General features: G+C 47.2%; 3 protein-coding genes across 4 annotated transcripts in view; all 3 read right to left on the bottom strand.

Moving 5' to 3' along the window:
- The window catches only part of MAP1LC3A (microtubule associated protein 1 light chain 3 alpha), a 36327-nt gene extending 35424 nt beyond the window's left edge, over positions 1 to 903 (bottom strand). The window contains exon 1 of the mRNA XM_075011533.1: positions 738 to 903. Coding sequence (XP_074867634.1) covers positions 738 to 777 — 40 coding nt within the window. The 5' untranslated portion in view covers positions 778 to 903. The remainder of the gene's footprint in view (positions 1 to 737) is intronic.
- A 10380-nt stretch (positions 904 to 11283) lies between these two features.
- Positions 11284 to 16132, bottom strand: DYNLRB1 (dynein light chain roadblock-type 1). Its single transcript, XM_075011968.1, has 4 exons — positions 16006 to 16132; positions 14105 to 14180; positions 13549 to 13716; positions 11284 to 11816 (listed from the first exon to the last, which is right to left on the bottom strand). The coding sequence occupies exons 1-4, from the start codon at positions 16093 to 16095 to the stop codon at positions 11773 to 11775; spliced, it is 378 nt and encodes a 125-aa protein (XP_074868069.1). The 5' UTR covers positions 16096 to 16132; the 3' UTR covers positions 11284 to 11772.
- Positions 16133 to 21565: 5433 nt separating this feature from the next.
- ITCH (itchy E3 ubiquitin protein ligase) overlaps positions 21566 to 27386 on the bottom strand; it is a 102095-nt gene continuing 96274 nt past the window's right edge. For both annotated transcript variants that reach the window (XM_075012133.1, XM_075012134.1), the window contains one exon: positions 21566 to 25014. In XM_075012133.1, coding sequence (XP_074868234.1) covers positions 24915 to 25014 — 100 coding nt within the window. In that variant the 3' untranslated portion in view covers positions 21566 to 24914. The remainder of the gene's footprint in view (positions 25015 to 27386) is intronic.

The following is a 27386-nucleotide window of genomic DNA, read 5'->3' as shown; positions in this document are numbered from 1 at the left end:
AAAGGGGCAACAACTAGAAAAGATAAGCAACAGGATGGTTGAAAAGCCCACGACTTGTTACACTGAATACAAGCTGTAGTCTGTAAACGTGGCGATGACCAACAGGGAACGGGAATACGTTTGCTCCTTGAGCCCCCAGGAACAGGACGATTTTCAGCGAGGGGAAAGCAGACCACTTCCAGCAGCGTCACTCCCTCCCCTGAAAACCGTGAGCTGCAGCCCACCCATTAACCACTGGCTCCTGCGTGAGCCTGGCAGGAGGCGGCGGCCGCTCCCTGCCCTGCCGTTGCAGAGGACGGAGCGAACCAGCACCTGGCGGGTTGATGCAGGGATGACATCACCGCTAGGGCGGGGCTGGAGCCGCTCATTACCTCCCGCTCGTCTCCGCACCGCCGACCGGCCGCTGGAAAACAACCCCCCAGCGGCGCAGCCCTCCGCGCACGGGCAACGCAAAGCCACGAGCGGTAAAGGGCTGGGGCTCGGAGGTGCCGAAAAGCAGCCCCAGGGTGAGTGTAGCCCACGCGGGGCAGCCCCGAGCCCCGCCTCGGGAGAGCCCCCGGGTCTGGCGGGCTCCCCGCGTCCCACTGATCGCCCATGGAAGGCGGTTGAGGCGGTTCCCATTCGGCTCCGTGGCGCGCAACCTCCCCCCCAGCGATCCCTTTCCCTAGGGGGGGGGTCTGCGGGCGTGGGGAGCCCGGCGGGCACCGAGCGAGGGGCCTCGGCCGCCCCGCACTCACCGAAGCTCCGGCGCTGCTTGAAGGGCCGGTCCGAGGGCATGGCTGCAGGGGGCGCGCGGACGAGGGGCTCCTGGGGCAGGTGCCCGGGCCGCCCGCTCCGCACCTCAGCCGCCGTCTGGCGCCGGGGCTTCAGCAGCAGCTGCCTGCAGCGAGCGAGCGGCGGTGACGTCACCACCCAGCCCTTAAAGGGGAGGCGCGACAGCTTTCGGCCGACGCTTCTCCCGTGCAGCGTCCCCCCCCCCCCCACCACCATCCCCGCAGAGCCCTGGGCTGGGCCCCTGCCTCTAGTCCCCACCAGTGCTTCCCTCGCCCTGGGCCACAGCCCCTCGTCTCTTCCCATTGCTCCTCGCTCCCGCAGCAGGCTTCCCCCTGCTGGGCCCCAGCCTCTACTGCCCCCTCCAAATCCCCCCCACAGGCCTGTTCTCCATACCCCTCCTGCCCACGGGCCTCTGCTCACCCCTCCAAATCCCCCCCGCAGGCCTGTACTCCATACCCCTCCTGCCCACGGGCCTCTGCTCACCCCTCCAAATCCCCCCCCACAGGCCTGTACTCCATACCCCTCCTGCCCACGGGCCTCTGCTCACCCCTCCAAATCCCCCCACGGGCCTGTTCTCCATACCCCTCCTGCCCACGGGCCTCTGCTCACCCCTCCAAATCCCCCCCCACAGGCCTGTACTCCATACCCCTCCTGACCATGGGCCTGTACTGCCCCCTCCAAATCCCCCCACAGGCCTGTACTGCCCCCTCCAAATCCCCCCACAAGCCTGTACTCCATACCCCTCCTGACCACGGGCCTCTGCTCCCCCCTCCAAATCCCCCCCGCAGGCCTGTTCTCCATACCCCTCCTGACCATGGGCCTGTACTGCCCCCTCCAAATCCCCCCACAGGCCTGTACTGCCCCCTCCAAATCCCCCCACAAGCCTGTACTGCCCCCTCCAAATCCCCCCCGCAGGCCTGTACTCCATACCCCTCCTGACCACGGGCCTCTGCTCCCCCCTCCAAATCCCCCCCACAGGCCTGTACTCCATACCCCTCCTGACCACAGGCCTCTGCTCCCCCCTCCAAATCCCCCCAACCACAGGACTCCAATTCTCCCCTCCTCAAGCCTCCTCCCAACCCAAGGCCCCTACTTCTCCTATCCAGAACCCTTCTCCCCCCAGGCCTCTAATCCCCCCCTGTAAATACCCCACAACCACAGGCCTCCAATTTTCCCCTGCCAATCCTCCCTCCCCCACAACCCAAGGCCTCTACTTCCCCTGACCCACAGGTCTCTGCTTTCTCCAGAAACAGAGGGGTGAGATCACAATGCAGGTGAGCTTTTGGCCATGAGCTTACAGCCATACAGATGCAGCTGCATCACTCCGGTAGCTGCTTTGTTCCATCAGGGAAGAGAGGGAGGTCTCCAATCAACATATCACCTCTACCAGGAGCAGTAGCTATGTTGGTGGGAGAGCTCCCACACGGGTGCTTCTTGCAGTGTAGCTTGTTGCCCGGGGGGGGGGGGGGGGGTGTCTTCTCATGTCACCAAGTGACACACCAACAGAAGCAGTAGTGTAGATGTGACCATCGTAGGAAAGGGCTAGGTAGCCTCTCTGAGCAGCCCACATTTTGTGTGCATTGAAGGCTAAAATGATAATGCCGAAATTGGGAGAAGGTGGTGGCTTCCACTTTTGTAAAGCTCAACACTAAGGTGGATGGCAAAAAAAATCCCTTGGAATTTATTCTTGTTATCTTGTTGTTTAAATGCTTGGGGTGGGCAATATGACGTTCCAGCCCATCTACCTGTGGCTTTGGACAAAATCCAGTTTCTATCCGCCTCACTGGTACAACAGGAAGAATGCTGCTCATCCTCTCGGGGTGGTAGTGAACCCAAAAGGGACTTTATCTTCTTGGATTTTTGGCTGGCAACTCATGCTGGCCTAGCAGCTCTTTGTTGCAGTCTAGTGGCTGAAGGTTATGAGTCTCTGACTTCTTCCAGGCTGGCAGAACTATGTCTTCAGCTCAAGCAATGGATGCTTTTGATCTTAGATGCAAAGACCTTCATTCAGTCCTTATGGATGATCCATTCAGTTGCATTACAGATGAAGTTGAAACAATTTTTCTTTCTGACAGTGCTGTCTTTAATTCGTGTAGGCTTATAACATTTTAAAAGTAATTTAGCAAATTCAGGGGAAGAGGTTCTTCTCCACTGTTGAAATGTGAAGCTTTTCTGGGTGGTCCTGAGCTTACCACTGCCAAAATAGGCCTCTATCCTGAAAACATTTTAAAAGATGGGCCAGTGTCAGCAGGGACATTCTTTGCTCCACCTCTGGAACTCTGCACACAGCTGCCTGCTGCTGTTACAGGAAATATTTTTGGAGGTGAGTATGAAAGTGAACTCACTCCAAGAGCAGAGTATGGGAAGAAGGTAATCATGCTAGTGAAGGAGACAAGATATACAACTGACCATCAAAAATAGTCATACTGATACAGATCAGCTGTGTCAAAAGTGCAGACCATGTAAAATATGGAAGTGGTTTAGATAGTAATTCTAGTCACGAATGTCTTATGCTAATTATTTTAAGGCTTCTTCTTGTAACAATAACAGGTATATTTTGTGCTGGTGTGCTTTAATACTCCTTGTGCTTTCCATCAGGTGAGCTCAAAGCACCCTGTAGATATTAGTCAGTGCTAGATACTACAAAAACTAGCACTTTACAAATACCATAGATAGCTACCCTGAAGCTGGCAATAAGGTCATTTCTGGTCAATAATATAACATGAAAGAGGCTACTCGAAGAATTTACCAGTCAGCCATACTGTATTATTTATTAAGACAGGAAGATCAATGGTTTCCAGGCTGCAATATATGGAAAGCTGATGTTGCTTCTTCTGTAGGAACAGCTAAAGTACATTTCTGCTGGAGATTGCCAAGGAACAAGGTTTCAGATGTAATTGGGTTTCAAATGAAATTGACTTCCTTCCTTGCCTGAAAAAGTCAAGCCCAAATACAGTCATAATGTTCCCACCGACCCACTTAACTCCATCATAGTACCAATGCCAGTGGAAAAGGGGGATTGGCAGCAGGCAGGCAATCAGGTGTCAAACTTGGCCAAGAAATTCACAAGGATGATTGTATTTTCACATAAGTAATTGCTGTAGACAGCACAGGGCTGTATGTGATTCCAAACAGACAGGGAGGGGAAATGTTCATGAGTCTTGACTGCGTTGAAAAACCCTGAGCTAGACCTGGACTAGGGTTATGGCTCCATTTAAATATATTTGTATGTTTATGGCTGTCTCTGTAACTTACGTTTGCAGTGTTCTGGCTGTGTTGGTTGCAGGATATTAAAGAGATAAGGTAATATCTTTTACTCCTGGGGGAATTCTGCAGTACTGCATGCACACAAAATTCATGGCCCACACAGATTTCTTTGCTGCCCCTCAAAAAAACAACTTAACTGCTGACAGAGCAGCAAAGAGAAGCCACAAGAGTGGTTATGTGCTCCATAGTAGTGCTGGAAGGGGTGCCTATAACAGCTGGTGGAGCAGTAAATCACTCAGGGGCAGAACTGGGAATGCCCCAGCTGGTGGTTCCTACCCTGCATGGGGTGCAGATGCTAGTCCAGCTAGCCAGGCAGGGATGGTGGGACTACTTCTACACCTGCAAGGAGGAGGGGCTGAGTCAGACCTACCCCTAGAAACTCCCCTAAGCTGCATACCTTTCCTGCTTTCATTACTCCCCAGCCAGTAGGGGTGGTGAGGATTAATGTATGGGAAGCTGCTTCCACAACTCCCATACAACTCCACGCCTCATGCCCACCCCCCTCCATGCAGAGCTGAACCTCTTCCTCCTGCTCCCAGATCCCCACTCCAATGAGCACCAGCCCCTTTCAGCTTGGAACACCCTGATGAGTTCTCTGCACTTAGAACTCCATCTCTGGCACTCTAATCAGCAATACCCAGATCCCCATCCTATCCTTCCCCACTCAGCCTCCCAGACATCCCTCCTGAGCCTCATTCCCCTTGCACTCAGAACACCTTCCCCCACAATAAGCCTCTGTGGGCATCCAAATCCACTGCCACACCCAGATGGCCCTACACACGTAACCCTGAGATGATCTCTCCACTGAAAATTAAGGTAACATGACATACTTCAGAAATCTCAGGCTGTCATAATGGCTTCTTGTGACTAATACATACAGCTGCTCTAATTTATGGCTAGTGATTAGCCTAGCTCATACCAATTGTAGGTGCACGGAAATACAAGGGTAAATCCCATCTTTACACCACACCCCTCCAGTCAAGCTGCTCCAACTACTTTTCAGCCCATGTGAAGGACAGGGGAGGGGAGAAGGCGATACAATACTCATTTCCATAATCCTCAAAGTCAGGAAATGAGGTGTCACTCACGTAATGTGTAGTGTTCTTTACCTGAAGTTGCTTATAACATTCTTTTCTATCTTTGGACACACAGGCCCAGATCCTCAAAGAGATTTAGGCATTTAGCTCCCATTGAAATCAGTGAGTGTTAGACACCAAAATCCTTTGAGGATGTGAGCCAAAGAAGCTCTTGCCAACCTGATCTCCCCAATCAACATACGCTGCTGCTAAGAATCAGCCCAGGACAAACACATCAGAACCAATAAGAAAAAAGCTTTTGGTCACCAGTAGGTTTTGATCCATCAAGCCAAGCAATGGGGGTCAGTTCAGTAACCCTGATACCAACAGGACTTGAAAGGGCAAAGATTGGACGTTCTGGTCTAGACCCTACAGGTGGGGCCCTGCCTTGTCACCAGCCAAGTTATAGCTGGAGGACTGCTCCTCCATGTACAGTACCAAACTTCTTTGAGATCCTGCAAGGTACTGAGCACCTCAGCTCTCACTGATCTTAATGGGGGTTGAACAGCATTCAACACTTTGCAAGGTGGGACCCTACTGGTCTCACTGGTGCTCAGCACCAATGTTTGCTCCGATCTTTTCCATCCTTATATGGATTTTTTTCCATCTGGGGTAGAATACGTTTTTTATGGTCACGGAGGCGTGTGTGGCTGTACACTGCCAACAGAAACACAAAACCGAGCTGGGGGCATGCTCTGCAAATCAGCTGAGTGGCTTTTGAATCTCTCCTGAGCGGCTGCATAAGTGCCCAGCTTACAGGGAACCCTGTTCAGCACTGTGCAGGAAGTGTGTATCTCCTTGTCAGATGGGGCCCTTAGTTCTGCAGCAAAGTTATTGGGTACGTTTTTTTTAAACAGATGCAAGACCCAAGACCATCATAAGGGTAATTATCCTAAGAGAACATACTAAGGCAAGTTACTAAACACTACATTAAAAATTTTTTTCACTGTGCACAGCAGTTACATTGCTATTAGTATGTGAAAACCAGATGAACAGGCCATAATCTACATTTGTCTGGTTATGAACAATAAAGAATATTCATAAGGTTTGTACTAAATTGTTTTCTTCTATCGCATCTCCACATTCAGTTGAAACCCTGAGAGAACCTCTAGTCTGTTCAACATTGTTTTATGGAATAATTCAATTAAAATAATCACAATGTACATGCACTATTTAATATCAGTTGTACATTGAGTAACTCTAGCTGCAAAATGTAATGTATCTCTGAAGCTAGGCACTGGTTGAAGCTGTAGACACATTAAAGAGTACCAAGGTTTGAGGATTGAAATCTTGGTGGTCACTTGGTAACAAGTAGTATGTCCTCATGTCACCCTCCTATTTGTGCATCTGTTGATGGCTGATCAGCTCAGTTCTGGAGCCTGAGACCTTATCACAGAAGGGACAGGACTAAAAATACTCTACAATAATTAGTAACCAGGTTCCCTAAACAATATTAAATGGGCACCTATCACATCCCAGGTAGGAATCAAATAGGCACCACATTTGCAATTTACTTCGTCAGGTCTGGGTACATGGAAGACATTCTTCACATTTATCTAATTACAAAACTGCCTCAGTTTGATTAAAAGGAATTACTTAGATTAAGCATCTGTGATCAGAATTATGATGCACAAAGACCAGCTGATGGACACAAAAAAACTAGGCAAGACATCATCATTATGGCAGTTGTGACGTTCAGTCTAGTCAAATCTGAAGTACTGATGCCAGACCTTCATGTATTCTGTTATCATAAAATTTGCAGCAGCGTTCGCCCCTTCACACAGTGCAGAGCTACAGAATTTCAGCTTGTCGTGAAAAAAAGGTAAATTTTCGAGCCTTTATGTTTGTAAAGATAACCTCAGCAATGTAATCTGATGGCAAATTGATGTCAATTGATGCCATCTTGAGTCTGCAATGATCCCAAAACAGTGGTCCTGAGAGTGGTGAGCCACTTAAATCACCCCACTGCAAAAGCCCTGCAGACTCTTGCAGTCTACACTAAACCTACAGTAGGCAAAGTTGACCACACGTGCAATTCTAGGTATAGCAATTGCATAGCTAAAATTGATATGTCTGCACTCAGCTAACTTGGCTGTCTATACTGGGGAAGGTCAATGAGAGTTTCTCCCATCAACCTCCCTTACTCCTTGGCCTCTTGCAAGGAGTACAGCACTCGACTGTGACTCCTGAGAGGTTGATTTTGTACATCTATAAGAGCTCAGGGTGTATCTTCCAGGGCAGTGGAGACATAGCCATTGACTCTGGCAGTTTTCAAAAGATACCACAGAATTCAGCATTTTCCCAATAGAATCCACTATTTTGCTGCTCCAGGCACCTGGCTCTTTGTTTTCAGGGACCTACTGCAACTGCCTCTTGCTCTGCACCTTTCTCAAATAATTACAGTGTCTGCTCCCTTCACTGTTACAGAACTGAGACAGGAGCCAGAGCTAGAGTCCACTTTGAAGCGCTGGAGCTGGGGAAGCCAGACATGCAAACATAGGAGCTGTGCTGTCTAGAGGACAGAGCAGCAGCTGAGGCCTGAGGAGCTGAGATGAAGTTGTTTGCAGGTTCCCCCCATTCCCTGGCATACCCAGGATGGGGACTGTTCAGGCATTATAACTGCTGAGTTATGCAGAATTGAGTCATTCCCAAAATGCAGAGAAAAAATTCCATCTGAATACTGCTGAGTAGAATCAGTTATGAACTGCACATCACTGAGCATCTTCAAACTATGAGCTGGCAGAAAGAAGGAAGTGTAGTTCATGGACTACATTAATAAACTGACATTGTAGCAGAAGTTTGGAGTGTTTGCTGCAGAAATTTGTCCTGCTGTACCAAGAAACACATGAGGCTCGGTAGTAAATAGGAGTGCTGGCCTTTTCTGAAAATCCCAGCCTTCAGTAACCAAGGGGTTAAACTCAGGTAGCTGGGAGGTGTTGGCAGGGAGCCAAGAGAGCCACTGGGGGAAGGCATTGAGATTTGAACTCAAAGAATGCCCCTGCCTTGTTTTTAATTCTTTGCCTGAGTTTTAAGCAGGGGAGCAGGATGAATTGAACTAGGCAGGACTCCTCTGTCTACGACCAGGGCTTTTATTGTAAAAAAGGGAGGAGCTGTTACTCAGTTGGCTCCCAGCCCCCACCCCCTCCAGCCAGTCCTATGGTTAGGGTTGACAAGCTGGTGGTACTCAGTACCAATAAGCACCTGCAGAAAAATAAGTCCTGCCTAGAACAAGTACTGTGCATGGAACTGGACTGGACCTTGGAGCACAGGTCCGTGAGTAGCTAAGGGGACATCCATTTAGATGCCATCAGGTTTTCTTGTTTGGTTAAACTTCTCTGTGTTAAGTCCATGTGCTTGTGCCCCCTCCTCCCATTCCCACACACTGTACTTTAAGTTGTATTCCCGGGATGGAATTTCTCTGTTTTTAAATTGTTCATTTTGCAATTGCTTGAAAACACCTAGCAACCACGTACAGATGCTTTATCCAGCATATATTTTTGTTTCATAATAAAATCCTCTTTTTAAGGTGGTGATTTGATTCTTGGATCCTGAAAGGTAATAGGAATCTGTGTGCGCATATCTAAGACTGAGATCAGCTATTGGAGATTGTACTTTTTGGTTGTTTTTTAAAGTTGCCTTTAGGTAAAAGAGTGGGGTGCATCCTGGAAGAAGTTCCAAAGTGCTTTCTTCCTGCATTCAAGACGACCAAACTTACCAATTCTTCTAACTATATGTAATAGTCTTCAGATATTAGAGCCAGGATACACTCTGTTCCCTCCCTGCCAATTCCAATATTTCCCAGGGTTTGCCGGCTCTTCTTGGTCATATGATGTGATCAGCCCCTTCCTTGAATGCTAGAGCCAGCTGTGGAGAGAGGCAGCAGTACACAGCTGGGAGCTAAAGGGAAGGGCTTCTGTCTCTTCCTGTGTAACTAACACCTGGAAGCTGCAGGGAGGGGCCACTAGAAAGGAAGGGGCACCTGCCTGCTCTGTTTTCCACAAGAACTCTTTGTTTCTAGCTTCTTAGCCCCTCCCAACCTCCTCTGCAGGCAAAAGCCCTGAGCTTCCCCAGTAGGGGGAGAATGGGGGCTCTGGGGGAGAAGGGAACTCCAGGCCTGGCCAAAGAGTTTGCAGGGCCCAAGATGCCATACTGACAGTGGGGCCTGGCTGGTGTAGGATTTGCATTAGTAGGAGCATTGCCATCAAATCTAGGGATTATTCCCTTTTCTGGGCACTCGAAGCCATATCTGGAGTATTGTGTCCAATTCTGGGGCCCCCAATTACAGAAAGAACGTGGGCACATTGCAGGATCCAGCAGAGGGCAACAAAAATGATTAGGGAGCTGGAGTACGTGACTTTTGGGTTTTAGTTCCGGCTTGACAGAATCCTGGCTGGGATGATTTAATTGGGATTGCTTCTGCTTTTAGCAGGGGTTGGACACCTGAGGTCTCTTCCAACCTTATGATGTAATGAATCTATGCTGGCAGTGGGACATGGCCAGTGGATGCTATAGTCAACTGGCACCTTATAGACTAACAGAAAAGTTTTGAGCATGAGCTTTCGTGAGCACAGACTCGTTTCATCAGATGCTGGTCTTGGAACCAGCATCTGATGAAATGAGTCTGTGCTCACGAGAGCTCATGCTCAAAACTTTTCTGTTTGTTGCTGTTACAGATCCAGACTAAGGGTCCTGTGGCATCTTACAGACTAACAGAAAAGTTTTGAGCATGAGCTCTCGTGAGCACAGACTCATTTCATCAGATGCTGGTTCCAAGGCCAGCATCTGATGAACTGAGTCTGTGCTCACGAAAGCTCATGCTCAAAACTTTTCTGTTAGTCTATAAGGTGCCACAGGACCCTTCGTTGCTGTTACAGATCCAGACTAACATGGCTACCCCTCCGACAGTCAACTGAAGTGCAGGGCTCTGAAGGCATGGGGGCCCAAGGCAACGGCACTTTAACTATAAAGGAGTTGTATGTGACTTGTGAACTGTGGTTTTGCAACCCCAGTCTATATACAGCTATGATAGCCCCTAGCACGCCACAGTTGCATCATAACTAACATAGCATTCAATGAGTTGTGACAGCCAAAACTGCGCGTTAGGAATAAAAAGACATACTGCAACTATTATGGAGGCCATTACAGCCAGCTATGGCACATCTTCATGCTAAACAGTTTTCTGTTTGTCACCTCAGCTAAGACAATACCAAAATAAAAGTACTCACAAAGGGATAAGTGAATGCCCATCTAGGAAATAAAAGGGAAAAACAATCAATTAGGGAGGTTTCATTTGGAAGAAGGAATAAAATCACACATAACAAATGGTACAGAAAAGTTCATTTAGATGCCCCTCTTTGCTCTTTCCCATAATACAGGCAGATAAGAGGGTGTGCAAAACTAAAAGGCAACATTAAAAAAAACAAATATATTCATATATTTTTCATGAGAAGTCTTTATATAGTGAATTGAGGAAGATAAATCGAGGTCTGAAGAGACTCAGAACATTCAGAGCCTTGTTTTTAAAACAAGAGGCATCCTATGACATGCAGCTGTGCATCTAATTTGCCTGAAAAATAACTGCATTTGTATAGTCACATCACAGTTGCAGGTTACTGTAACCATTTGCACATACAGGTATCCAATTTGCATGCCTTTAGTTGTTTACAAACCAAATACATTAACAGCAGCTGCATGTTCAATGAAAACAAAGAGCAACTCATCCTACTGCCTCAGCCCAGAAGCTGATCACTATCAGGAATTCTAAAAGGATTTTTGCACCTTCCTCTGAAGCATTTGCTATCAGCCAATGTTCAAGACCAGATACCAGACTGGACAGATTATTGGACTGTCATGGAATGGCAATTCCAATCAATGAAATCTTGCTGTTCTTACTCAGAACAAACCCCCAACAAGTCAATTCTATTTTCTTCTTTGTCCCCAGTTTAAAGATAATTACATGAGGTGAAAAAATGCATAGAAAACAGACCATTACTAGTACAGAGCCCATTCACCATGGAAGTCACCAGAGAGAAAACAACATTTTGAGGTAGGAAGAGCCTCAGGGACAGACCAGAGCTTTTAAAGATTTGCAGTAAGGTGGTCAGTCACCAAAGAGCCACTGAGAATATCACAAGAAGGACGAGAAGGAATAGACATGACAGAAATAATCACCGATGACACTTTTATTGATTTGAAGAGGCCTGATCTAATAAAAATAAATCATAAAAGCAGCATTATAAAAGAAAAAAGGAGGTACATTGTGAGTAATCGAGCTTCATATTTACAGTCATTCAAAACCAATGAAATATAACCATAATTCAGACAGAATTGACAGGAGTGTGCAAATGACAAATAATTATTTAGATCACACTATTAGAATGTCCATTATATTAAGTTTCTTCTTGAATACTAAAAGATATCTGTCCATTTCTGGTTGCCCAAGTCACCTTATTTTAATCCTCATACCCCCTTCCAGGGAATGTCATATTAGTGATACAAAAGAAAAATTCTTTTACTTTTTTGTAAATAAGGAGTACGAGGCTGTCCGCCCAGCCATTATTAAGCTTGCACAATATAATTAATACTAATGCTTTGTTTTTGGCTATTAAATTAAAAAAAATGGGTTGTAGGGGGAAAACCAGCCTAATTTAGAATCTCATTCTGTTGGATTCTGGATGACGATCAGGAAATAGTCTTTATCTGCAAAGGAAAAAAAAATAAGTTATTCCTCCATTACTAATGCTCATTCTGCAATTGAGAAGATTGGCTTTTTACTTTGCACATTTATTATACGTGGACAAGTAACAATAAATGTTCTTAAATGGTCATCAACTTCACTTCTACTTTAAAGTAGTGACAGAGAGATAAACATGTTAGTCTGTATTCTATCAAAACAAAAAGGCAGGTAAATCTGTTCCACGAAAGCTCATCACCTAATAAATTATTTTGTTGGTCTTTAAAGTGCTACTCAACTGCTTTTTTGTTCTACTTTAAAGTAGTATGAATAAATTAAAACACCTGACAAGCATTGATTAGTAAGCGAGTGGGCTTGACAGGCATTTCCAATAGCTAAGTCTGGTCAAGTCTCTTGAATCTTACTGTGCAGGGATAGTTCCTGCCTCTCTAGAGAATGGGACACACCAAGCCAGCGTAGTTTAACCCAAATTCCTACATTCTGAATAATACTCACTACACGCCTCTGCACCTTCCAGAAGGAGATTCTGGACCACTTGATCCATAAGTCTCTCAGCCATTTCTGGGTGCAGCCACAACCAGCTCCTCTGGTGCCAGCACAAACAGGTTGTTTATACAAAGAGGACTTCTTGCCCTCTGCAGTCACTCAACCTAAATAGCTCCATTACATGTCTTAAGTGACCTGGGGAGACACATTTGAGCTAGCTACACTTGGGTAAACTGCATCCATATTGCATCAGTTTCCTCTGTGACCCTATTTGGTGATTTAATGAAACATTCAGGCCATCAAAACATGAGGCATTTTCTCTTGATATATACCACCAATGCGATATCATTGCAAGTTTCAGTGTTTCCAGGGCACAGGTTGCTCTTCGTGTTTTAACCACCACATTGTCTAGACATGCTCTGAACACTGCTGAGAAACTGACTGAGTCTAGTTTCAACAAAACTTCAAATCAAGAGATTTTAGGGCTGGCAGGTACTGTAATAACATGCAAGCTCCCCCAATCCTGAGACCTGGCCAGCCTCCCACTCTGGTTCATTCAGTAGTTATTCAAGCACTGCTGGCCTGTTCTGCTAATTTCAGACTCTTCTGGTCTTATCTTGAAAAAGGCAAAAACAAGAGGACCCTTCTTTCAAATATACAATTTGACTGGCAGTGACATGGGAAAACTGATTCTTCCTTCCCATATCCAACCATAAAGAGACAGGCTGAGTGTAAGAGAAACAGACCTAGCTCTGAACCAAGTACAGGTTGAACCTCTCTAATCTGGCACTCTCAGGACCTGACCAGTGCTGGGCGAGAGAATTTTCTGAACCACAGAAGTCAATATTGTCTAGCAGCACTGGCAACACTTCCACTGCTTACTGGGCTCTTAGAAAACATTTAGGGGTAAATTACAGCAAAATAACAGCACAGAACACTGACAGCCAGGACCAGTGATGGTAAATAAACTTTATGCGACCGCAGGAAATGTGGCCACACTTATGATAAGTGGTCTTGTGGCTAACTAAAAGCATGCTAAATTATGGAGGTTGCCAGATGAGAGCGTTCCGGACTAGAGAGTTTCAACCAGTACACTCCACAAAATTCTTTGGATACAGCTACAGCATACTAAATTAGACCCTCACTTGTAGGAGTCACTTCTTCGGCTATATAGATTGTGTGTCCTGACAGGGAAGGATGTGAGATGCTGTGAAAAAGGATTCTAGTAGCCTGACACGGAGGGGGTTTTACCTGGAGCAATCATGATTTCATTTTTCTTGGAGCGGATACGCAGGAATGTCAGGTCGTTCTGGGGATCGATGTCTCGCACAGTGCTCCTTGCCTTCATGATGAAGCTGTGCATTAGTCCTGCATATTGCACTGTTGTGGAGTTATCCAGTGTGCTTTTGATAGGAATACCTGCAGAGCGAGCGAGCAATCGTGGTGAGATAGTTAATGATAGTAACCTCTGAGACTAACTTATTTTCTTGCTCCCTGTTAAACATCTCTCCACAGTCCCTTTAAACCTAAGTAAATTTTATGCTTTAAATTTAGCCTATTTAAAAAAAATAACTTTTGTAACAAAGTGTGACTAGCAACATGTCAGTGAATGGTGCAGAAATGGAAGGTAGAGCTGGGATGTAGACATAGTTCTACAGTGTAAGAAACTCACAGAGCATTAGTCATGCAACAAGGTAGCCTGAAATAACCTGTCCTCTCTTTGTAAACAGCAAATTCATTGATCTTTCGTGTGCCCCATTCTGCAAAACAAACACCCATAGATAACATAGCCGGAGCAGTACACCACCTTCTGAATTAACAACAATGATTCCTTGAACTCCCTTTTGGCTCTGAATCCGCTTCAATGTTTCTTCCACCTCAGCCTGCAAAAAACCAAAAAGGTTAGGTAACATGATGTTTTGAATGTGCAATCTGCATTCAAATAATGCTTTGTAGTAATTTATCCAGAAGTAAAACTGAGCCAAGATAATTCCAGTAGATATTACTCATTTTCTCAGTGCAAAGCACTGCTCTCCTGGGCACCATCATCTCACCAATGCCTTTTTAGTTGTTTTTGAGATTGTCTTTTCTTAGTCATTTGTCAAAGTAACCCTTTGGGAGCCTGAAATGTGTTTCCTAATATGTCCCTCACCCTTTCTCCCCACCCATCACTGCACTATAGGTTTCTCACATACGTTTGCTCATGGGCACAAGGCTACACACACACAGTTGTGTTATTGTAGGGTTGCTCATTAGTATTTTTATTATTTTTTTTACAGTTTTGAAAAAATGCATGGAATTTCTAAGAAAGAAATATTGAGTTTTGAGTTGAAGATTCATCCCTTCCATTCATTAAAAAATGTGCTAAACACCATAAAAAAAGCAAATGAGGAGAAAGAGTCTGGTCTACAACCATTAGCCTACAAAAATCATCATAGATAGGCTATTGGTATTGACTGCAAACAGCGTACTCTACTACTTTAAAAGGTCAATACACAAGGAAATCTGCAAATGTATTATTATCCGCTTGTCTCTGTAAATTTAGTGCCAACTCTGAAAGACTTCAAAAGTTGCAGGGAAAGGGGAAAACTAACTGCCCACATACTCATTGGAAGCAATGCAGTGCTCACAGTGAGTGTGTGTGTGTCTCAATGATGCAGGGGGTGAACATCGCCCCTAAGGATTTAAAAGGCCATACCGTTCTTTATAACAACACCACTCTGAAAATGTAAATGAGCCTTAAAACTGAGCTGCCAATGGGAGCAGAAAGATTCTGCTGTAGGGCAGGTATCCAGAGCAAGGAGCTACATGGAGGACAAAGCTACTTAAAGCAGCATGGGGCTGCTCTGGAGTGGCTGGCTGCTCTGTGCCTGAGGGATCCAGGGGGGCGGCCTGTGGCCAGCTTGGGGGGCTGTCTCTTGCCCACCCCTAGCCAAGAGTATCCCACAATCCCCGGGGCTGATTTTCTTTTTTCTCTCGGGCAGAGAAGTTTGGTGGACAATCCAATTTCCCCACACCCCGCCAGGGAAAGAAAGGGGTAAAGCAGCCCCATTTCGGGGGGTGCTAGGAGCCTGGATGAGGGCAGGGGGCTGGACTTGGGGTGGCGCAGTGCAGACACTACAGCCCCATGTCCGTGTTAGGCAGGATCCAGGGTAAAAATTCCTAAACTGAGGTTACAACGAGCCCAAAGCTCAACCCTACACGACCAAATCCAGGGGCTGCTCGCTCCGGTCGCGGGGCGACAGCATCCGCGGGTCCCCAGGCAAGGGGTGTCGAGGGGAGGACAATAGGGCGGGGCCGGGACCCAGCCCTCAGAGCCGCCCAGAGAGGTCGCCCCTCCTCACACAGCGCCGCGGAGCAGCGGTACCGCTGGGAAGGGCCGGGGGCTCTGGCTGCCGCAGGACCAGCGGTGTCGGCCGGGAGCCCCGCCCGCCCCGTCAGCGCCGACCTCGAGCGCGGCCCGCCCGGTGTTCGGGGCAACAAACCCGCCGCGGGGCGCCGGCGCCGCTGCCGCCGCCTCCTCGCACGGCCGCGCTAAGGACCCCGCCGGGCCGAGCGGCGGGAGTGGTGGTGGGGGGGGCGGGGTGAATGAATGCGGCGTCACCGTGCACCGGCCAAGCCCCATCATGGCGCCGGGGCCCCGCAGGGTGACCGCAGTCGCGAGACTCGACACGACACCGCTCCGGCCCGCCGGCTCCCCGCACTCACCATGGTGCGGGGCAGTGTCCGCCCAAAGCAGCAGCCGGACCGCAGCGGCACCACCCCGTCACAGCGCATGCGCAGCACAGAGCCTGGCATAGGCAGTTCCGTCGGTCAATGAGCTGGGGCAGCCGGGGGCGGAGTTTCCGGCCAAAGAAACCGGTGTCATCATTTCCGTCGGTGCGGAGAGAAAGGAGCCGGAAGTGCTGGCGGTGTTTGTGGGTTGCTATGGCGCCTCTGTCGCTGTGTCTCTATGGTCACGCCAGGCTGGCAGGGGCAGGGCTATGGGGCTGGGGCTGGCGGGCTGGGTTGGGCCTGTTGGGCGGCCGGGAGGTCCAAGCACGACTGCATTGAGATATAGAGAGGCCGGGGCGGGGGAACAGGCTGGCTGGGCCAGGGCTGTAGGGGATCCGGGGGGCAGGCTGGCTGGGGAGGGGCTATAGGGGATCCGGGGGGCAGGCTGGCTGGGGCAGGGCTGTAGGGGATCTGGGGGGCAGGCTGGCTGGGGCAGGGCTGTAGGGGATCCGGGGGGCAGGCTGGCTGGGGAGGGGCTGTAGGGGATCTGGGGGGCAGGCTGGCTGGGCCAGGGCTATAGGGGATCTGGGGGGCAGGCTGGCTGGGGAGGGGCTGTAGGGGATCCGGGGGGCAGGCTGGCTGGGGAGGGGCTGTAGGGGATCCGGGGGGCAGGCTGGCTGGGGAGGGGCTGTAGGGGATCCAGGGGGCAGGCTGGCTGGGGAGGGGCTGTAGGGGATCCGGGGGGCAGGCTGGCTGGGCCAGGGCTGTAGGGGATCCGGGGGGCAGGCTGGCTGGGGAGGGGCTGTAGGAGATCTGGGGGGCAGGCTGGCTGGGCCAGGGCTATAGGGGATCCGGGGGGCAGGCTGGCTGGGGAGGGGCTGTAGGGGATCCAGGGGGCAGGCTGGCTGGGGAGGGGCTGTAGGGGATCCGGGGGGCAGGCTGGCTGGGCCAGGGCTGTAGGGGATCCGGGGGGCAGGCTGGCTGGGGAGGGGCTGTAGGGGATCCGGGGGGCAGGCTGGCTGGGGAGGGGCTGTAGGGGATCTGGGGGGCAGGCTGGCTGGGGCAGGGCTGTAGGGGATCCGGGGGGCAGGCTGGCTGGGCCGGGGCTGTAGGGGATCTGGGGGGCAGGCTGGCTGGGCCAGGGCTATAGGGGATCTGGGGGGCAGGCTGGCTGGGCCAGGGCTATAGGGGATCTGGGGGGCAGGCTGGCTGGGCCAGGGCTGTAGGGGCTTACCCAGTTTGTACCTAAAACTAACATTTCCAGCACACGCACCTGACTTCTTACGCACCATCCATCCATCCACACCATTAGCAATCTGGCCCCAGCTATGCTCCACTCTAACACAGTGCATGTGTTATAGCTCAGGCTCAGTGCACGCATCTGGCCTGATAGGAGTCCTAGAACTATGGCAGCTCTGCCAGCTGACGTGGTGGACATCATAGGTTCAACCTGGCTCTGGCCAGGATTTTGCCCCGGAGCCTGAGAGGGAAGCAATGCTAAGACTGGTACCCCCGCACCCCAAAGGACACGACAGGATCCCACTGGCTGGCCTGCACGCAACAGGCACTTACCCTAGTTTCTGATCCAGGCCCTGGTTGTCCAGCTGCAAAGCCCAAGCGTGACTGTGTTTCTTTGGAATGTAGCTGGATAACGAGCAGCAGGTCTTGGCAGCCAGGTGCCCTGAGGAAAACTTAGTCAGTCAGTTCACCCCCATTCCCTTGTTTATTTACATGGATTTCACAGATGTTTTAGGGGCCCTTGAGTTCAGGCCCCTGCTATGTTTGCCCCAAGCCACTCCCTCATGCCTAGCGGTACCTTGGAGCTACAGGACATTTTCTAGAGCATGACTGAGCCCAGGGGAGCCCTCAGGTTTTCTGCCAAGACATAAGGGAGGAATGACAGATGGAGTTGCAGGAGGAGCTGCCTGAGGGCCGTGGGAATAAGCTCAAGTAAGCCAGACCTGCAGATGCTGAGGGATGGGGTGGGGCAGTTGCCCCAGGGCCCAGCCTTTCAAAGGGGTCCAGAGCTCTGGCCGCTGCCACTGCGGCAATGGCAGCAGCTGGAGCTCCAGGCCCCTTTGAAAATGCCACGGGTAGCACTACTGTGCCATTCCATGTGGCTGTGGGGAGGGGACAGCACCACAGTCCAGGCTGTGCTCAGGGATGACAGCGCTGTGAGCCAGCGCTCAGGCCTGACTGGCCTTGGCCCTGCCCCTTCTGGGGCATGGAGCCAGCCCTCCCTCTTCCACCCAGCCCTGGGGCCTGTAGGCCCCACTGAAGCAGGCCGCTGGTGAGGTGCACAGTCCATCAGGCCTTGTGTGGTGAGTGAGCAGTGCGTGGGGATGGCAGGGAGCGACTCCAGCCACAAGGGGGTGCCTGGAAGCAGGCTCAACAAGGGAGGAGAAGATGCTGGGGCTGCCTCCATGCCTATGACACATTCGGCATGTAGCGAAAGCTGCTCAGTGGGACTGAAGCGCTGCTGCTCCCTCGTGATTCATCCAGAGAGAGAGGGTGAGAGATGCCATCAGTATTAATACATGTTTCTCCCTGAAGCCTAGCATCCTGATGTCTGAAACACGGACCCCCTTCCCATAGTGCTGACACGCAGCTGCCTCCAGGGGCCAGCACCTGGTTGTGTAACAGCTGACAGCAGGGCAGGAAGTGAAGAACGCAGAAGCCAGCTGGTGAAAGTACAGAGGTGATTTCAGGCAGGAAGAAGGTAGCTACATCGAGGGCAGTTTGACCAAGACACTGGCAGGCTCATTCCTGCACCTGCAAAAACCACCATGGGAATGACTGAGGGTTGGAGAGTCTCAGATTTCCATGCCAGCGCGGCCCCCACATGCTGGAGAGCATGTTCATATCTGTCACAGGGGGTCACCTTCTGAATCTGCAACAGCACTTCCTGGCAAGGCCTGGTGGTCCTGCACAGTGTCTGGGATCCACCAGCCAGGGGATTGGGCTTTATTCCTACTTACCCATCTAAACAGTGAGACCAGGGTGAGATAGAGCTGGTCCCCCAAGCCTTTCAGTCTGGACAGTGGCCACCCTGGGGGCTGAAAAGGGCTGGCTGTTCCTGTGGCTCAGTGCGCTGTGGAGGAGGGGCTTTGCATACTGCCGCCACCCCCTACAAAAATCTCTCAGGGCCTAGGAGCTGAGAAGTGTTGCTGGGAGTGGGGGCAGTGCAGCAAAATTTCTCAACTCTCATTGGCCAGAAACCAGCCAATAGGAGCTGAGAGGTTTGGCTGGAGGTGGGGGCAGCACACAAAGCTCTCCTCACCCAGCAGAGAGCCTGCATGGAACGGCCAGCTGGGAGTGGGTTGGGGTTGGGGCTGCTGGCAGGCAGGGAAGCCTGTCTGAGTGATACAGCCTGCCCCCCCACCTCTTCCTGCACCCCAGTTCTGCTCCAGACCCTGCACCTCCTCTTACACCCCTCCCCCAGGCCAGAATCCTCTCCTGGGCCGTGCCCTAGGTCACAACCCCTCCCTTCCTACAAAAGTTCCCTCACAGACCTCATGCCCTCTCCTGCCCTGCAGTTCCCTGCTGAGCTCCCTTCTGTACCCAATCTCCATCCCAGATCCACCCACAGCCCACGCCAGAGAAGAGTCCAGCCATTGACAACCTTCCAAAATCTTAGGGTAGCCCCTCATCAGAAGTTATTGCCCACCTCTGAGTTGGATTCAAGTATGACTGTTCCAGCCAGTGGCGTCAGCCACCACACTCAGCACATACGACTAGTTCAGTGAACAGGCAATGGGCCCTCCTGAAAACCTCCTGCTGGTGGCCGCTCAGTGGGGGAAGGGTGCCGTGCTGCCGGGAAGGGCCTTCACAACAGCCCTTTGAGTTTTCTATGCCTTTATTCAATGCTCCATTCATCTGCTTTGCCCACTCTTGCCCTGTGCCATTTCCCACCCAGCACCACCACCCTATTCCAGTGCACTAAGGCACCTCTCTGCTGTCAGGCTCTGTCTGATGCAGTGTGGGACGTTGGCATCCAGATCACGGTAGAAACTCAGTGCCTGACTCAAAGGCTCCTCTGAGATCCCAACTCTAGCTCTTCTGTAAGGCCTCACCAGAGGGAAACGCATGTATAAATGAGAACCTGGGTATATCTTCCTCAGGGCATTCCTGGGACTGTTTCTCCTTAGGCTGAGAGCTCTGCTGGGCATAGGTGAGACTGTCCCATAGATGCTGCTACAGCACGTAGATAGCGCCCAGGTTTACTAGCTAACACAGAGGCTATGTTAACTGTACAGCACTGATGCTGTTGTGGAAAGTACGTGAGAGGCTGGCTTTGCCCAAACTGCAGTGTGTGGGCATGTACCTTACTGGAAGGCTGAGGTGGGCAGGGGGAAAGGAGGAGCTTTTTCTTGCTGTCTCCTTCCTGCCAGAGCCTTTCCCTGGGAGGGAGCAGGACAGAACACTGATAAAAACAACAGAGGAGACTTGGGAGGTTCAGCTCAGGAGTGTAGGATGGTCGGGTGCAGGTGTGTCCTTTCCTGCCCATGCAGTGCCTGTGTCCAGAACACCATTTGTGCCCATGCTAAGGAGCCCTCTACATGCCTCTGCAAGATTTGTGCCATGCAGATGTTCCTTTACAGGCTGTTGAAGTTCCAGCAGAGCACACAGGATCACCAACCTCAAGCATTCAGAAATCACGAATAAGGCCTCCAAGATCGTGAGACTGGATTAAAACGCGTGAGCTTTTAAAAGAGTTGGCGGCAGCAGGAGTTGATTTGCCGCACACCAAAGTGTACCCCAAAGAGCTGTCTTTGTTCAACCTAGGAGGCAGTGGCAGATCCCATGCCAATGACTGAGTCGACACCAGTGTTGGGGGTACATATGCATAGTGGTTCAGCAGAGTCTGCTGACAGCTTTTACTGGACTTTAACCATAAACATGGCTCAGGTAGTTTTAATCCCTGTCTGATCTTGTGGTCTTTGGGGGCTCTCTTGGAGTCTACCACATTAGCCACCTGTGCAGCGTAACACAATACACAGCAAGAGCATATCCATGTAGCTGGAAGATTGTCATCACTGATGGAGCAGGACAGCTGCTCCGGTGACTTCTGATGCCTACAGAATCCTCTAGCTCCGCGCCGGTGACTTCTGATTCCTACACCCCCGTCCACACAAGGAAGAAGAATTTATAAACAGTTGGGTCAGAAACATATTTCACGTTATTTACGTCTGTAGTGTAGAGCCAAAGCGTATGGCAGCTCTTGTAATCCTACCTGCCCCCCATGCCATTTGCCTTCCCTTGCTTCTTTGAATCACCATTCTCCCTGTGCTCTGGACATGAGATCCAGGTGTAGCACTTAAGTAAAAAATATTCCTCGAAGTCAGGACGTTAGTTTAATCACAGCCATATTTCCCATCCTAAACCCACCAGCAATGTCATCGCACTGCTGAGTCTTACAGAGATTAGCAATGGCAGAGCCATTCCTAAAACTGAACAGCTCACAAACCAACCTTATAGCTCCCATTGCTAAAGGGAACGTTTCATTACAAATGTAAGTTTTAGTACCAGGAAAGGAAATGACGACAGGAAGACCAGCTCTTTAAGTACTTTTATAAAAGTATTTTGATTTTCTGAGATACTTTTACAGTTACCTGAGTATTTTGAAATTACAGTTCAAGGAAAAGTCAACAATAGAATTTCAGTACAGTATTTTACAATCCAGTGCTGCTGATCCTAGTTCGTATACTAGTTCACTAGAGCACAAACTCTGATTCCAAAAGAAAATGGAAAAGCCACCACACACACACAAAAACCAGAAATGGGGGCTGGAGATACCAAGAGAGTGGAAGATGTTTAGATTAAAAATCCAGTGCAGAGCGTTAGAAAAACCATGAACTAAATATCCAGTGAGGTATAAGTTTGCTTTTTTGCCATATAATAAAAACAGCAATATATTTGGTCACAAATTATTTTTCCTTTTACACAAACCAACTGGATAAGTTAAAAAAATATAAAATTTGCTACAAATATAAAATTTTGAGTGATACCCTTTTACTAAACATTTAACAACATTTTCTGAGCGATCCAGAAATATCAGACTGTGTTAGCTGTAAGATCCGTGGATCAAAATGGTGACGAGTAAATGAACATCTTTGTAAGGCAAAATTCCAAACAGAGTTATTTTAAGTTTTGTGTAAATGGATCCACTGACATTCTCACATGCATACAGTAGAGACAAAGTGTCAGTTTACAGGCTGCTAAATCAAGGTAAAAGCAGACACATTCATTAATCTCTACCGAAGATCTCACCTGGAGTCCAACCAAATTCACTCTACCCATTACGTGGAATACTAAATTGTGTGCTTATGCACATGATGTTTTCCCCAGGTCCCCATAAAGAGTAGGAGAGTACATCAATTGCTCATATTAATTCCTTTTTATTTCAACATAACATGCTGTAAAAAATTAACAGATTTGTTAGCATTTACAATGCTTACAATGCAAAATGTGTTTTAAAAGCATTTTTAGTTCTGTTTTCAGAAATATTGCTTATTTAACACTTACTATAAGCCTATTTTTAAACGGTAACATTTTGGACAAAAACCAATCATTCATTTTACAGATTCTTTGTTCAGTGATCTAATTCCTATTTGCAATATTTTAACATGACTTCTGGTACTTGGGATATCCAGCCCCCTTTTCCCCTCCCCAGTACAGCAGGAAAGACATATAAACATGCCATTTAAATTAAAGGAAGAAATGGACTAAGTGAGACCCCAGGCTGCAAAAATATATACAAGCTTTTTACCTTTTTCCTGAACTAAACATTTCAACCATAAAAATATTCAACAGCCACACCCTATAGAACTAGGGCTATGGCTATTTCAATTATAACTATTCTTTATTTTTAAAAATATAGGGCAGAAAGCCTTTTGGGTGGTATTTATACATTAATATTTCTAAGTCCCTATACGAATCATTATGCAGAACACAAACACTATTTTCCATAGCTTAATCTTATGTTATCTCACTTAATCTAATATCTCTCGCAAATATGTTAGATAACTAGACTTCATTATAAGAATTATCAACAGAAAATAGTCATAAGGCTTTTGTTCCATGAGCTATATGTTGTAAAATCAGTCAGATGTTTTGGGAGTTGGCAGACATTCCTCCAGGTAAAACAAAATTAGCTCAGTTCACCACCACCAGTGAAAAAATCAACATCGGTCAGTTTCTCTGAAATCAGCAGCATGTTTACATGCATTTCTTGGAATACAAATGGCAAAGAAAGTAAAAACTGTTGAGGTCTAACCATGCCCCCTTCTTACAAGCACATGCTGAGGAACAACTGATCCCCTTTGCATGATCTGGTACAGAAAAGCCCTCAATAAATGTTAGGAAATAACTTCCATCTTGGAAGAAAATAACTGGACAGCTCCCCATCTGTCCTCTTCCAGCTCTAACCATTAGAAGCCTTCCAAAGGGCTTTGGCCTCCAGAGAGGGTGGCTGCAGGTGTGCATTAACATACACTACTGCCCTTTGTAAGTGTCATTTCTCTTCCTGTAGTGAGAAACTCTTCCCATGGCAGTTTCACCATCCGGAGGGAAGAAGGCCAGGAAGATCTGACCATATGCCGAAAGTGCATTAATTCCAAAAGACGACATATAGTTTAAAATACTACTGTGTGCTGCTAGACAACTATAATACTAACAGGAAGTGAAAGATGTTATCCAAGCTAGAAAGAACACATACTACTGAAGTTACTGCTTGGAAGTAACTCAGGGATTAATTAGCCTGAACACATTGGTTATAACCTCTATGGAGTTACTGAATTTACTGATGTTTACACTGAGTCTGCAATTTTTGACTGAACTTTTAGTAGTGACAGTCTCAGCCAATTATAGCACATCAATTCTCCACCAAAATTAAAAGCAGTATAACTCTGAGGCTGCTTTGTTTTAAGCCATGTTTTAGAATCCAGTTACATTGCTATAACTCTTCCTGACAACTAGGGAAAAAACTAAGAAAACTATGTGACTGGGCACTTAACAGCAACACCAAGTCTACCTTCCAGTAACTCATTTGACAAGAACCATCAATCTGCAAATGTTTTCAGTGCATTTGCTTGCAGTCCCAGGTGGTCTTATCTTTTGCAAAATGAGTGTTGCAGTACTACAATGTCAATATTGTATCTGGCATTAAATGTGTGTATTTTGTGGAAATGGATCAAAATTCTTCTGTGACAGGAGAGGTTGCTCAAAATATAGCAACCACCTCAGACAGTTTTTATCATGCCAGAATTAACAGGATTTTTCTCAAAAATCCCCAGAACTATATCCCAGACATGTGCAGCAGTTCTACATCCCCTTAGCAATGATCTGAACCAAGAAGAAATGTGAACAAGCTCCAGGAGAGGGAAAAACAATTCACACTTGAGTAAGTAACAACACCACAAGCAATGAATCTGCTTCTAATACCCAGAGGCTGGTTACAAGCTGGCTCTAATAACACTGTTGTAAAGAGGCATATGAGGATGCTGCAGCATTGCAGCTACCAGTGAACTTCCCAGTGCATCAGCAGCAAAAGAAATGCTACTAAAAAGGAAAGAAAGACTAGTTTAAAAAAAAAGACTTATTAAGGAAGACACATTCTAATTAATGAACAGCGAAACAAATCAGACTGGAGCAGTACTAGATCTTTAGCTCGGTCAGATTTCATTCATTGATTAATTATATGCTGATCTGATTTCTGGAAGGGGTCTGTAGAAATCCAGTTAGTGGGGATAAAGTCTCAGGATAACACCCATTTACTTACTAGTAATTGTTTAAATAAATTCTAGTTAAGTCTACTTTACAATGAGATGTGCAACAAGCAGAGGGAATGAAGAACAAACATCACACGAGTTCATGTTCTTCAGGGTGCAAATTCACATATGTGACTACTCTTGTCCAAATCCTTCTGTTTCTTCAATTGCAAATAATAATTTTTCCTTCAACTGCTCATAACTCTTGTAGGGTGGCAAGTCCAAGCGATTGAAACTGTAAATAAAAATGAAAACAGATTCTTAAAAATTTTAAAAAATTGGAACACAATAAAAACAACCATGAATCCAGGCCAGCGTATTAACAATCATGATCCAGGCCAGTGTATTAACTCCCCACTGTCCTCAGAGTAGCAATCACACTTATTATACAGCTATTTATATAATTTTTAGATGGAGAATGAAAAAAGAAATACACTGATAGTCAGTCTACATGTTATCAAAAGGTGACCAGTGATTTCAGATGCCTCTGTTTCTGGTGCAAAACTTGGTACACTTGAAAGAAAAGGGATTTCTAGCAGTGTGGCTCATTCAACCACTGAAATCAGATCCCTTTAAAGAGTTTTAAGTTGGGCTCCCAAAATCATTAATTGCTTTTGAAAGAATATGCTCTGGAAAATTACCCTACTAAAAACTATGCATTTTTCTCCCTGAGGCAAATGAAACTGGCTGAAGGAATGAGTATACGCAAGATAAATAAAGTTGCATCTGTTTTTACTTTTTAAATCAAAGAGGAATTTTTCGCATATGAAGTGAATTGTGAGTGATGAACTGAGACTAGATTAACACTGACATTTTTAAAAATAAATTTATTACACAATTTTTAAATTAAGTTAGACAATAGCCCCATTTGTCTGACTTTCAACTTTCATTTAAATACAGTACAAGGTTTGTTATCCGGCACTTCAATATCCAGAAAACTTGGTTAGCCAGCATCTCCCACAGATGCAATAAACTTCCCCCTTCAGTTAACTGTAAAAATTCTGTTCGCTATCTGGCACCAGTGTTTGCAGAAGTCGTGTTTGTTTGATGGCCCTGAGGAGCAGTAAATTACATTACTGTATACAGTAATAGTGTTAAAAGGTTAACTAACAAAAAAGCAGTCATGTAACACTTTAAAGACTAACAATATAATTCATTAGATGATGAAGCTTTTGTGGGGCAGACCCAATTTTTCAGATCTGGAAAACGTTAAGTAAGGTTAGTAACAGAGAGAAAGCCGTGCTAGTCTACATACTATCAAACAAAAAAGCAGACCAGTACCACTTTACAGACTAACAAAATAATTTATCAGGTGAGCTTTCGTGGGACTAACCCACTTCTTCAGACCATAGCTATGTTCTGGTATGGCTATGGTCTGAAGAAGTGGGTCTGTCCCATGAAACCTCACCTAATAAATTATTTTGTTAGTCTTTAAAGTGCTACTTTATTGCTTTTTTGTTAAGTAAGGTTATTTCATTTCTTAAATACTCTGGATTTGGTGAAAAAGCTTGAGTAACCAGCACATTTGATTAGCCACCAATCCCCAATCCGCATGCATGTTGGATAACAAAGCTTGTACCGTACATTATTCTGAAAAATAACCTTGAAAATGTGATTCATGTATAAAAGAGAAGTAGTGTTTTCTCCCTCAATTTGCAGACAGTGGCTTTGCGAAGTTTCAACAGACCTATCTCACAGATATGTTGATTCTAAAATTGGCATCTTTGTGTTTCAATAGTCACACTCAACTATTTTTCCATGTTAGCGGGAGTATAAAGCTAAAATGTTTTCCCAATCCCAAACAGCCTTCCAATGCCTTCATAGGGAAAGAAATGTATACCATAAGAGACAGACAGTCATGATTTAGTCTCATTTTTTAAAAATTAAATGAAGCTGCCATAGAACTTCCAGTATGCTGTTCAATGTCACAGAATATGGGGACTGTGATGCATAATTTTACATCTGCATTCTCCAGAGCTTGATTATATATTAAAAACAGGTTCTGGCTGTTGAAAGGCTACAGATATTTTGTAGTGAATAAGGACAGGAGTCTTAACAATATACAATCATCAACTTAAAAGTCATGAAAAATCTGAGCTTCTCTTCATCCAGGAAGGAGCAAATTTAGTACTTTTAAATGGCAACAGTCAGATTTTGTTGGCATTCAATCATCTTTGCATCAGATTTACTACAGTAGGAAACAGTTCACACAGAGATTTTTACAGCTTTTGAAACTGGCAACTAAATGAGACATTTCTTTGGCCAGATGTTTATGTAACCCTTGCTAACAGCACGGCTCTATCTCCCAATAACAACTGCATCACATACAGAGAGTTACAGGTCGTTGTCTCTGTGCTAACAGATTTAAGACTTATCTACACTTTTGGGCAGATAGATGCTCTTGAGAGTGATCTTCGGGGGTTGATTAAGCAGGTCTAGGAGGGAAGCAGGAAATCAACTGCTACTCATACTCCAGTAGAAACCCCAGTACTCCACGGTGTTGCTAGAAATAAGGGAAGTGATGGGAGAGTTTCTCCTACAGAGCCTCACAGTGGGGAGGCTGCAGTAAGTCAGGCTAAGTTATGTTAACTCCAACTACACTATTCA

This window comes from Carettochelys insculpta, chromosome 17 (assembly GCF_033958435.1).
Source record: "Carettochelys insculpta isolate YL-2023 chromosome 17, ASM3395843v1, whole genome shotgun sequence".
Taxonomy (NCBI): Eukaryota; Metazoa; Chordata; order Testudines; family Carettochelyidae; genus Carettochelys; species Carettochelys insculpta.
This window is presented reverse-complemented; position numbering and strand designations above follow the sequence as displayed.

Coding starts and splice junctions, on each gene's coding strand:
- DYNLRB1 (XM_075011968.1), bottom strand. CDS start 16,095: ATGCCAGGCTCTGTGCTGCGCATGCGCTGTGACGGGGTGGTGCCGCTG. Junction 14,181..16,005: donor GGACACTGCCCCGCACCATG/GTGAGTGCGGGG, acceptor GGTTTTTTGCAG/GCTGAGGTGGAAGAAACATT. Junction 13,717..14,104: donor CATTGTTGTTAATTCAGAAG/GTGGTGTACTGC, acceptor CTCGCTCTGCAG/GTATTCCTATCAAAAGCACA.